This window comes from Hyperolius riggenbachi, chromosome 9 (assembly GCF_040937935.1).
Source record: "Hyperolius riggenbachi isolate aHypRig1 chromosome 9, aHypRig1.pri, whole genome shotgun sequence".
In the NCBI taxonomy this organism is placed as follows: domain Eukaryota; kingdom Metazoa; phylum Chordata; class Amphibia; order Anura; family Hyperoliidae; genus Hyperolius; species Hyperolius riggenbachi.
In genome coordinates, this window is record NC_090654.1 from 6,350,398 (window position 1) to 6,363,739 (window position 13,342).

The 13,342-nt window shown below is 45.5% G+C and overlaps 1 protein-coding gene across 1 annotated transcript in view; it reads right to left on the reverse strand.

The window, feature by feature from the left end:
• ACAD9 (acyl-CoA dehydrogenase family member 9) overlaps positions 1-13,342 on the reverse strand; it is a 105,323-nt gene that overhangs the window by 21,094 nt on the left and 70,887 nt on the right. Inside the window, exons 9-12 of the mRNA XM_068251834.1 lie at positions 10,592-10,667; positions 9,368-9,438; positions 6,970-7,089; positions 4,939-5,067 (exon numbers count right to left, since the gene is read on the reverse strand). Of these exons, the coding sequence (XP_068107935.1) occupies positions 4,939-5,067; positions 6,970-7,089; positions 9,368-9,438; positions 10,592-10,667 (396 nt within the window). The remainder of the gene's footprint in view (positions 1-4,938; positions 5,068-6,969; positions 7,090-9,367; positions 9,439-10,591; positions 10,668-13,342) is intronic.

A 13,342-nucleotide genomic window follows, 5' to 3' on the forward strand; every position in this document is an offset into this window, starting at 1 on the left:
CAGCAGTAATTTTGAATTCTCTCATGGGTGTTTCTTCCTGGTTAATAGAAATCTAAAATGCATCCTATGGCTAGCATAAAAATTGTCACCATCAATGCTAAAGGCCTTAATGTCCCAGAGAAAAGACGTATTCTCTTAAAAGATATGTGGAGCCAAAGAGCCCAAATAGTCTTTGTGCAGGAAACCCACTTCAAAGGGTCAGACCATCCAAAATTAAGAGATAGACGCTACCCAATCTCATACTACAGCACTTCGTCCCAGTCTAAAGTAAAAGGAACCGCAATACTTATTAGTGGCTCTCTCCCATACACGGAAATTGACACTAAAGTTGACCCCACAGGAAGATACGTGTTTGTTAAATGTCTCATCAAAGATAGAAAATACACCCTGGGGTCCCTCTATGCGCCCAACTCTGAGCAGGAGCAGTTCTTCCAAAATACGATGTCAGTGTTAGATACTTTTGCTGAAGGTAGCATCATCTTGGGTGGCGACCTTAATGTGGCCCTCACCCCAAATCTGGATACCTCACATGGAAGAACTAGCATTGCCTACGCAAAATTAAACAAAATCAAAAAAGCCTTACAAAATAGACAGTTAATAGATGTCTGGAGGGCGACACATCCCACAACGAAAGACTATACGTTCTTTTCAGCAACCCACAAAGTATACTCCAGAATAGATTATATATTGGTGTCACACAATCTTCTATCAGAGTATATAACATCTGACATTGGAGTAATCACGTACTCGGATCATGCTCCGGTACAAATGACGATAAATTGCAGAGCTAAAAGAGAGCTGCCGCTCACATGGAGACTTAATATCTCCATGTTACAGGACAAGGCCGTGAAAGAAGACATAGAGAAACAGATGCGAGATTACTTTGTGCATAACGATGTGGGGGATGTGTCGCCCACCATACTGTGGGAAACGCATAAATGTGTAATGAGGGGAACTCTAATTAGACTGGGGGCAAAACTAAAGAGGGAAAGAGGAGAAGTAATTAAAAAATTATTGGAAGAAATCCGTAACCTGGAATACAAACACAAACACTTACCCAACACCAACGATCAGAAAATACTAGGTGAGACAAGGCACAAACTTAACAAAATACTGCAAGATAGTGCCAAACAAGCGGCACGCAGGTGTCAGCACATATTTTATTTACACGGAAATAAGTCAGGGAAACTCCTTGCAAGAGCACTTAAACAGCAACAACAGAAAACATACGTCCCATTCATAATAGATCAGGCAGGCACAAAGCACATAAGGAGTGAATCCATTGCTAAAACATTTCAAGAGTTCTATCACAAACTCTACAACCTGACCCAAGAGCCCATGGGTACCTGTAAAAACCCCAGCCTAGCTGCTGCACAAGAATATATCAGCAACTCTAACATGCCAAAGCTTTCAGAGGACATGCAAAAGGAATTAGAGGAGCCGTTTACGGAAGAGGAGATTGGGGAGGTCATCAAGGGACTTAAACCAGGAAAGGCTCCGGGGCCTGACGGATTCCCTGCCGAGTACTACAAAAAATTCAAAAGCACTTTAACTCCTTACTTATGTAGGATGTTTAACGCGCTAGCAGGAGGAGGAGAATCAATTATCCTACCCAGACAAACACTAGAGTCCCATATCACAGTAATAGCCAAACCACAAAAAGATCCCGCAGCCTGCGGCAACTACCGCCCAATTTCGTTATTAAATTCAGATCTGAAAATATTTTCAAAAGTGCTGGCGAACAGACTGGCAATACATATGGGATATCTTGTGCACTGGGACCAGGTAGGATTCATTCCACAGAGGGAAGCAAGAGACAACACAATAAGAGCAGTAGACCTGATCCAGCTCGCTCGGTCCGAAAACAAACCCTGCATGTTATTATCCACAGATGCCGAAAAGGCTTTCGACCGAGTGGGCTGGACATGGATGCGGGCTGTGTTGCAGCAGATCAACCTGGGAGACAGAATGCTCGCTTGTATTAATGCTCTCTATACTGTCCCCACGGCCAAGATCAAAGTGAACGGAATACTCTCGGAACCCCTACATATCACAAATGGTACTCGGCAGGGTTGCCCTTTATCCCCTCTAATATTCGCCCTGGCCCTGGAGCCTTTCTTATGTAGGATCAGGGGAAACAGTGATATCACAGGGATATCTATTAAAGGCACAGATCACAAAGTTGCAGCCTACGCTGACGACCTGCTGTTTTTTATGACACGACCTGGACTGACCCTTCCCAGTCTCCTCTCTGAATTCGCTCAATTTGGAAAACTTTCCTTTTTTAGAATAAATTTCGATAAATGCGAGGCCCTTAATGTAGGGCTCCCTATAGAAGAAGTAGACAACATTAAAAGTAACTTCCCATTCAAATGGACCGATAAAGCCATCAAATACCTAGGCACTAACATTTCCAATTCACTTAAAGACACATACTTATATAACTTTCCCCCTATGCTACATACATTAAAATCAGATCTAAAGAAATGGGAGCTGCCCCAGCTGTCATGGTTCGGGAGAATAGCGGTCATTAAAATGAATGCCATGCCCAGACTTCTATACTTATTCCAAACGCTTCCAATAGCGATCCCCATTACATATCTACAGCAGATGCAAACAACGTTTAATGGGTACATCTGGAAACGGAAACCTCCGCGTCTCCAGAGAAATATATTATACAATACTAAACAGAGAGGGGGGCTTGCATTGCCTAATGTCCGGCGTTACTATTACGCTGCAATACTAACCAGAGCAATAGATTGGTGCAGACATCAGAAGTACAAGCAATGGGTGGGCCTGGAGGATTCCCTAACAGACTATCCAAACAGTAGTCTGCTGTGGACTCTGGAAAAACCTCAACCTTCCTGGTGCTTACCACCTTTATGCCGCATTACCCTTACTGTCTTCCATAAGGCAAATGCCATCCTGGGGCTCTCTCCCGGGCCCTCTCCGCTGCTACCACTTTCACATAACCCTGGGATAGGGAGCTCTGGAGGGAGCAGCAATAGAGAACGCAGAGAGAGAAAGGTTTGCTTTAAAGACATGTGCCAAGAGGGCAGATGGAGTGATCTAAATGAACTCAGAGGAAGACAGGAGAACGAAACCATTAGGTGGTGGGAATACTTACAATACAGGCACTTCCTAATGAGCCATGGAATCCAACCCTCCCAACTTAGACGTAACACCGATTTTGAGGAACTGTGCCTCGGTACAGAGCCTATTAGGAAAACTCTCTCTCAGCTCTATGCTATCATGTCAAATCTGGCAGAACCTCGCTTCTCATTCTTCCACACATGGGAATCAGAACTACAGATCACCTTCACTACAGCACAAAAAGATAGAATGTGCATATTCGCTCATAAATCTTCCAAAACAACTAGGATCCAGGAGATTAATTATAAACTGCTTACCAATTGGTACTATACCCCTGCTAAGCTTCACAATATGTTCACAGAGAGGGAAGACAAATGCTGGAGATGTAAGACAGAAAGAGGTACCCTATCACATATCATGTGGTTTTGTCCTGTTATCTCCGATTACTGGAGACTAATTGAACGACTTATTACATCTATGACGGACAGACCAGTCCCTTACACCCCTGAGTTCTACCTCCTTCATCTTAATGAGTGGGCTATGAGAAGCTATAAAACATCAGTGGTAAAACACATCCTTAATGCAGCCAAATGCCTATTGGTACGACATTGGAGAAGTGAAGCATCCCCAGGTGTGGAGGAACTGTTGAGGGAAATAGATGGCATAGAGCTGATGGAAAATCTCACATATACAGCATTAGATAAAATGGAGGCCTACAAAAAGACTTGGTCTTACTGGAATTACTTTAGAACTACAGAAGAATTCCAGACGGTATTGAATGGCTCTTAGCCTAACATAGGAGCACTGAAAGTGTAGTGCAAAGAGGTCTGAGGCAAAAGTTGATGGTGATGCCTACCAAAAACAGAGTAAGATACCAACAAATGGAATTAACATACAGGAGAGAAACACCCAGAGAGAAAACAGGGGGGGGGGGGGGGGGAGAGGGAGGGGTATAATCACTAAAACTAATATTGAGATTGAGTGGACAAATAACTCACGCTATATAACACACTTATAGACCCTATAGATGTTTAAGCTCCATTGCTCTATATAAAGTGAGTCATTATAGCACCAACAATGTTAGTACATTAGTAATAAATATGAGGTATATACTCTGTGCGCTGGAGCACACACATTCTTGCAAGAAATGTCTAACCGCACGAAGTTAATAAGGTATTTATTGTAATCAACAATGTCTGTAATATGCAACGTTTTTGCTTGCTATGTTTTCAACTGTCTTACACAATTTCTAAAATAAAGATTATAAAAAAAAAAGAAAAAGTTACCGTAGTATTGAGCGAGAATTTACCAATAACAAAGATGGGAGAGTGGCGGATGTGTTGTGGAAGGACATTCCTGAGGAGGGGTGAAGCACGTGAGAAATCCTGTATACATGAATGTGAGGAGGTGATTCTAGAGGAGGACAATATAAGCTACTGTGCAGATCTGAGATTGCGGTTGGGTTGGTATCTGGAGACTAGTGAGGATATGTACAGGGGAGAGAGATTGTGGAGAGCTTTGTAGGTTAGGGTTAGGAGTTTGAACTGAATCCTCTGGATAATTGGCAGCCAGTGAAGAGCTTGACAGAGAGGAGCAGCAGAGGAAGAGCGAGAGTAGAGATGAATGAGACAAGCAGCTGAGATAAGTACAGATTGGAGCGGGGCCAGTTTGTTAGAAGGTAGTCCACAAAGTAGTACGTTACAATAGCGCAGATGAGATATAAGAGCATGTATTACAGCGCTTTGCTGGGAGTCAGTGTCATATTTAACTTTGTCTCATAAGCGTCACATCTGAGCGACATCTGCTGCAAATCCCACAGAAGGGATCGCGGAAGTCATTGCTTACCTCAAAGATCAGAAGGATGCGGGAATCTCGCAGATATCGCTCATACGGATAATCCTTCATATAGCCCAGTCCCCCGAGGATCTGAAGAGCCTCGCTCACACATTGCCACGCCCCCTCGGAGCTGAACACCTGAGAGAGAAAAAACATGATGGGAGTAAGGACACAGCTCGAGGCTGATGTCACTGCTAATATTACATCACACACATCCACACCCACCCACACCCCCGCAGAGCGGAACACCTGAGAGAGAACAGCATGCTTGGAGTAAGAACACAGCTCGAGGCTGATGTCACTGCTAATATATATCACACATCCACGCCCCCTCGGAGCTGAACACCTGAGAGAGAACACCATGATGGGAGTAAAAACACGGCTCCAGGGCTGATGTCACTGCTAATATTATAACGCACGCGCGCACACACACACACACACACACACACACACACACACACACACACACACACACGAGAGAACAGCATGGTGGGAGTCACAACACGGCTCGAATATGAGTGGTGTAGCAAGAGGGGATGCAGAGGTTGTGGCTGCATCGGGGCCCTCCATCAATCTTATTAGCCTTTTCTTGTGCTATACTGGTAATGCTTACCTCTATATGTGCCTTGCATAGTGGTAATCCTTAACCACTTCACCACTGAGGGGTTTTACCCCCTGACCACCAGAGCAATTTTAACCTTTCAGCGCTCCTTCCACTCATTCGTCTAGAACTTTATTATTACTTATCGCAATGAAATGAACTATATCTTGTTTTTTCCGCCACCAATTAGGCTTTCTTTAGGTGGGACATTATGCCAAGAATTATTTTATTCTGAATGTGTTTTAATGGGAAAATAGCAAAAATGTGGGAAAAAAATTAATTATTTTTCAGTTTTCGGCCATTATAGTTTTCAAATAATGCATGGTACTGTAATTAAAACCTGTGGTGCTGGCTTTTAGCTTGTTATGTGTAACGATTGAATAAAGCCATACTGATTCTACTGACATCGTGCGGACTTCACTTTCTACAGTCTGTAATTAAAACCCATGAAATGTATTTGCCCTTTTGTCCCGGTTATAAAACCGTTTAAATTATGTCCCTATCACAATGTTTGGCGCCAATATTTTATTTGGAAATAAAGGTGCATTTTTTTCAGTTTTGCGTCCATCCCTAATTACAAGCCCATAGTTTATAAAGTAACAGTGTTGTACCCTCCTGACATAAATATTTAAAAAGTTCAGTCCCTAAGGTAACTATTTATGTATTTTTTTTTATTGTACATTTTTTAATTACAAAAAAATAAATAAATTTGGGAGTGTGGGAGGTAATGAGTTAATTTTTTGTGTAAAAGTAATTTATTTGTATGTGAAAAATGTGTAGGGTGTAGTTTACCATTTGGCCACAAGATGGCCACAGTAACTTTTTGTTTTAATGCGACCTCCAAGCGTCCTTCCGGAAGCTTAGAGGAAGTACTTGGAGGCTGGGTAAGTGTGTATCTTTTCACAATGATCGCGCTGCTCATCGGAGAGCAGCGGATCATTGCGGGGCTTAGATCAACGAACGGGAATGGATTTTCCCGTTCATTGATCTCCGGGCGAGCGGCCGGCGGCGTGTTTACTAGCGGCGGGCGGCGTGTTTACGAGCGGGAGCGCGGGCAGCGGCGGGAGCGCGGAAAGTACGGATTTCTTCGTCCCTGGGGGTTAAAGGATGGAAAAAGGGGCGGAGAAATCCGTACGGGCGGGGGGAAAGTGGTTAAAGTGTTTCCTTGTTCTAAATACATTTCTCAAAAAATGCAGCTGTCTTTGATAAGTTTTGGGGCTCCACATCAGTAGATGCACTGGGGCCCCATGTACAACCCGCACTGGGGCCCCATGTACAACTCACACTGGGGCCCCATGCACAAATCACACTGGGGCCCCATGCACAAATCACACTGGGGCCCCAAGCTTCTTACTTACACCACTGTTGAGGATTATATCACTGCTAATATATTATCCACACACAGACAGACCCAGGTGTGACAATAAATCTGGCCGTACTTTAACCATGGCGGCTTCCACAGAGCAGTCAGGATAGCCTGGCCGGTCCATCATCCCGGCGGTGAGATACGCCATGCTCTCCATCACATAGGCCTTCATGGTCATCAGAGCAAACTTCTCCTGCAGGAAGAGAACCAGCAGCCGACATCAATCATAAATCAGACATTTATCCTAAAGGGGTGGAGCAGTTCCCCTGGGCAACCAATCAGAATTACCAGTCACCCCCCACCCCCAACCAATCACACAACAGCAGCGATAGTCAGAGGTTCAGACAACGTGGGAATAGCCGTTAAGCCTGGTACACACATCCAATCCGGATTGGCCAATGTCTGCACTTCCATGTAGTACAAGAGCTTGCCTACACAGTCTGTACATAGTATTCACAATCTGCTGGCCCTCATTGCACGTGTGTGTATCAGGCTTTACCAATCGTTCTTATTACAATCCTGGGACAGGAAGCTGGAAGACAATGCTGTGTGTTCATAGCCATCTTATTGCTGATCATTCACAAACACCCTCGGATATGTCATCTGACCCACTTCGCTTCAAGGTCTTGTTTCCCCACAATGGACCGGAGCAGTTCTGACAGTTTAGTTATAGGGACTATTTAATCAGAAATAACTTTATTCCTACTTATGACACCTAAATTAAATTATATATATATTTTGTTTGTTTTTCAACACAAAATAGACTTTCATTGTATGGCGTTTTTTCTCTAGAACAATTTTGCTTTCTATTCATCCTAATGGAAAAATAAGAAAAAAAAAATGAAAAACATTATTTCTTAGTTTTAACTATTGCAGTTTAACCCTTTCGCGGTTCACGGTTTTTACACCTTAAAGTTCCTGACATTTTTGACACTTTAGCTGTGTCGTTTTGATACAGCAGTAACATTTTAATTATCTATGCCATCTTAGTGATACACGTCTTGTTTTTTTCAGTACAATCTAGGCTTTCTTTGGGTAATATTTTTCTCCTAAAACTATTTTGTTTTATAGTCCATTTATGGGAAACAAATGGCGTAAACTCATTTTATTTAAAACTTATTTTTCACCCTTCTTAATTTTACATCTCACATCCCACAGTTATTAAACATTTACAAATAAATAATTTGGCCCTTCCCGATTAAAATGATACCCCACATGCCACATTTTACTTCTAGCTGAGCATGTGGCAGAGCGTTATCCCCAGTCTGCGCGTCTGTGGCGATCGGATGCGTTCGTTAGGGTGACAGTTCAGGGGCCAGAGAGCTGTACAGATGCATCATAGGCAATGGCAGAGCGTTACATCTGTAGAGCATTGGGGCCTGAAACTTTCACCCTAGTGATCGCATCTGATAGCTACTGGCGGCAGTCATTAAACGTTTATAAACAGGTTTAGGTATTGCAGGGGTTAATAATGGGTTAATAGGCTAAGTTTGGGTTAAAAATTAATGGGGAATTTAAAAAAAAAAAACAACAACTTTATTTTATTGGGCCCATGTCACTTTAAATTTTTTCTTTACTTTTACAACTTTTTTTTTTCTAACTTTATTGAATGATTGTTGCTAGCTAACAGCACCAATAATTCACAGGACCATTCATGTGACTGTGAACGAGCATGCTTAGTCACGTGCACGTGCGGCGGGAAATAATGCAGGACGTAGATTCTACGTCCTAGAACACACAGGGGGACTAATTAGGATGTAGAATCTACGTTCTGAAACCTTAAAGGGAACCTAAACTGAGAAGGATATGGATGTTTCCTTTTAAATAACACCAGTTGCCTGGCCATCCTGCTGATCTCTTTGCTACAACAGTAGCTGAATCACAGACCTGAAACAAGCATGCAGCTAATCCAGTCTGACTTCAGTCAGAGCACCTGATCTGCATGCTTGTTCAGGGACTGTGGCAGAAAGTATTAGAGACACAGAATCAGCAGGAGAGTCAGGCAACTGGTATTATTTTAAAAGAAAAATGCATGTCCTTCTCAGTTTAGGTTCCCTTTAAGCAGTTAAAAGGTAAAAAGTGCTACTGTAGATAAAAACACAAATTTTGTTTTTATTTCTACCGTTTATCACAAAACGTAGATTATGTTCCTGTCACAATTTATGGTGAGGGTATTTGATTCTGAAATAATGCTACAGTGTGTATTTTTCACTATGAACGGAGTAAGAAATACAAGTATTTTTAATGGTAAAAAACAATCTTATTTGCTCAGGGAACATATATTCCCTTTCACCAATTAGTGCTGCAGCAGATAGTATCGGAGGTGTGCACAGGAGCAAGCCCAATCCTGCACAGCTGTGCTTCAGCTACAAGACACGTCTATGTCCCCGTGGCTTAGATGAAGTCACAGAGGAAGTAGATATACTGCAGTGGTAGATAAAGTGGTTAATATTGCTGATATTTTGTCTTACCTGGATGAGTTGGAAGTCGCTGAGCTTTTTATTGAATTGCTTCCTCGTGCAGGCGTATTCCGCTGTCATTTCTGTATACACGAGACAGAAGGAAACATTTACCAAGCAGAAGACCGGAGGACTCCGCAACCCTCCAGAAAAGACAAACGGCAACCGGCGTGATCAGTATAATCCCGGCATCTGACACCCAGCACTGACTATAGGCGGATTTCTCTCTAACTCTCCAGATGCCGGGGCTGTAACATTGAACGTCCAGGTTCCAGGCACAAATATTCACATCCGTCTGTCATTTACCCTTTATATATAAGAACAATAAAAGTTCCCCGCCCTTCAGCCTAGGTGGCCACGCCTACAGGACAGTGTGTAGCAAGGCATGCTGGGAGAGTGACATTAGCAGCCGCAGGGAGCAGCAATACAATGCTGTAATTTTCATGAATGATAAGCAGCAGTGTATATCGGCAGACATGCCGGAAGCCCCGCCCCCCAGTCTCTGCCTCTCTACAGCTCTGCAACAGAACAAACTCTTTTTTTAATACATTTTTATGGAGCAAGCTAAATGCTGTACAAAGTTGGGGCCCTTTATTCAGGGCAAGAAAATGCATTGATTAAAACAATTAAGTAGAAGGCTGAATATGCTCTAAAAATATTATCTACTTGGAAATCAAAAGTGGGCCTTACAGTAAAGAATAATCATGATGTCAGTTTGTGGGCTGCATATAGTTTGCATGAAATCTGCATGCAAGTTGGCATGATTAGAAATCTCACTGAACACTTCTATTTGGGATCACAAGCTAAAGCAAGAAGCCATCCCAGCAAATCCCGGGCTCACCGATCTATCAGGTGATCCAGCCAATCACATCTCACAATCACCCAGAATTTGTGCTACACACACAGAGGTGTACCTAGGGAAAACTGCGCCTATAGCAAACATTAACCCCCCTGACCCCCCCCCCCCCCCCGAGAGGGGCGCTCCCCCAAACAGCTTAACGTCTTGTCTCAGGTGAATTGGTTGTGTCCAAGTCGAAGTGAAGCATGGCCTATAAGAATGGAGTTTTGTACCATTTTGGTAGGCGAATGTCCCATAGATAATAACTAGAATCTGTATGTAACACCAAGCATGCTACAGAGCAGCGCCCCCAGTAAGAGGTGCCCATGGCACATTCCATACCTGCTCCCCTGTAGATACGCCTTGTTACACACACTGCAGCAATATGGAATACCTACCAATTAATTTCTTGATCATCCCGGCCGAGGCGCTGCCCATACTGAATCTGCCGCTGTTCAGAATGTTCATGGCAACCTGCAAGTGACAGAAACGCGTCAGTGAGGAGAGAGGGAGGAGTCCTGCGCAGAGTCTGAGGAAGGCGATGAAATGAGTCGTCACAGTGCAGCCATCGCTGGAAACGCGTCAGTGAGGAGAGGGGGAGGAGTCCTGCGCAGAGTCTGAGGAAGGCGATGGAATGAGTCGCCACAGTGCAGCTATCGCTGGAAACGCGTCAGTGAAGGTGAGGGGAGGAGTCCTGCGCAGAGTCTGAGGAAGGCAATGGAATGAGTAGTTACAGTGCAGCTATCGCTGGAAACGCGTCAGTGAAGGTGAGGGGAGGAGTACTGTGCAGAGTCTGAGGAAGGCGATGGAATGAGTCTTCACAGTACAGCCATCGCTGGAAACGCGTCAGTGAGGAGAGGGGGAGGAGTCCTGCGCAGAGTCTGAGGAAGGCGATGGAATGAGTCGCCACAGTGCAGCTATTGCTGGAAACACGTCAGTGAAGTGAGGGGAGGAGTCCTGTGCAGAGTCTGAGGAAGGCGATGGAATGAGTCGCCACAGTGCAGCTATTGCTGGAAACACGTCAGTGAAGAGAGGGGAGGAGTCCTGCGCAGAGTCTAAGGAAGGCAATAGACTGAGTAGTTACAGTGCAGCTATCGCTGGAAACGTGTCAGTGAAGAGAGGGGAGGAGTCCTGCGCAGAGTCTGAGGAAGGCGATGAAATGAGTCGTCACAGTGCAGCTATCGCTGGAAACGCGTCAGTGAAGGTGAGGGGAGGAGTCCTGCGCAGAGTCTGAGGAAGGCAATGGAATGAGTAGTTACAGTGCAGCTATCGCTGGAAACGCGTCAGTGAAGGTGAGGGGAGGAGTCCTGTGCAGAGTCTGAGGAAGGCGATGGAATGAGTCGTCACAGTGCAGCCATCGCTGGAAACGCGTCAGTGAGGAGAGGGGGAGGAGTTCTGCGCAGAGTCTGAGGAAGGCGATGGAATGAGTCGCCACAGTGCAGCTATTGCTGGAAACACGTCAGTGAAGAGAGGGGAGGAGTCCTGCGCAGAGTCTGAGGAAGGCAATGGAATGAGTCGCCACAGTGCAGCTATTGCTGGAAACACGTCAGTGAAGAGAGGGGAGGAGTCCTGTGCAGAGTCTGAGGAAGGCGATGGAATGAGTCGCCACAGTGCAGCTATTGCTGGAAACACGTCAGTGAAGAGAGGGGAGGAGTCCTGCGCAGAGTCTAAGGAAGGCAATAGACTGAGTAGTTACAGTGCAGCTATCGCTGGAAACGCGTCAGTGAAGGTGAGGGGAGGAGTCCTGCGCAGAGTCTGAGGAAGGCAATGGAATGAGTAGTTACAGTGCAGCTATCGCTGGAAACGCGTCAGTGAAGGTGAGGGGAGGAGTCCTGTGCAGAGTCTGAGGAAGGCGATGGAATGAGTCGTCACAGTGCAGCCATCGCTGGAAACGCGTCAGTGAGGAGAGGGGGAGGAGTTCTGCGCAGAGTCTGAGGAAGGCGATGGAATGAGTCGCCACAGTGCAGCTATTGCTGGAAACACGTCAGTGAAGAGAGGGGAGGAGTCCTGCGCAGAGTCTGAGGAAGGCAATGGAATGAGTAGTTACAGTGCAGCTATCGCTGGAAACGCGTCAGTGAAGGTGAGGGGAGGAGTCCTGTGCAGAGTCTGAGGAAGGCGATGGAATGAGTCGCCACAGTGCAGCTATTGCTGGAAACACGTCAGTGAAGAGAGGGGAGGAGTCCTGCGCAGAGTCTAAGGAAGGCAATAGACTGAGTAGTTACAGTGCAGCTATCGCTGGAAACGTGTCAGTGAAGAGAGGGGAGGAGTCCTGCGCAGAGTCTGAGGAAGGCGATGAAATGAGTCGTCACAGTGCAGCTATCGCTGGAAACGCGTCAGTGAAGGTGAGGGGAGGAGTCCTGCGCAGAGTCTGAGGAAGGCAATGGAATGAGTAGTTACAGTGCAGCTATCGCTGGAAACGCGTCAGTGAAGGTGAGGGGAGGAGTCCTGTGCAGAGTCTGAGGAAGGCGATGGAATGAGTCGTCACAGTGCAGCCATCGCTGGAAACACGTCAGTGAAGGTGAGGGGAGGAGTCCTGTGCAGAGTCTGAGGAAGGCGATGGAATGAGTCGCCACAGTGCAGCTATTGCTGGAAACACGTCAGTGAAGAGAGGGGAGGAGTCCTGCGCAGAGTCTGAGGAAGGCAATGGAATGAGTAGTTACAGTGCAGCTATCGCTGGAAACGCGTCAGTGAAGGTGAGGGGAGGAGTCCTGTGCAGAGTCTGAGGAAGGCGATGAAATGAGTCGCCACAGTGCAGCTATTGCTGGAAACGTGTCAGTGAAGAGAGGGGAGGAGTCCTGAGCAGAGTCTGAGGAAGGCAATGGAATGAGTTGTCACAGTGCAGTTATCGCTGGAAACGTGTCAGTGAAGAGAGGGGAGTAGTCCTGAGCAGAGTCTGAGGAAGGCAATGGAATGAGTTGTCACAGTGCAGTTATCGCTGGAAACGTGTCAGTGAAGAGAGGGGGAGGAGTCCTGAGCAGAGACTGAGGAAGGCAATGGAATGAGTCGTCACAGTGCAGCTATTGCTGGAAATGTGTCAGTGAAGAGAGGGGAGGAGTCCTGAGCAGAGTCTGAGGAAGGCCATGGAATGAGTTGTCACAGTGCAGCTATCACTGGCATAAAGTGTGACTTGTCAAACACATGGCATGACC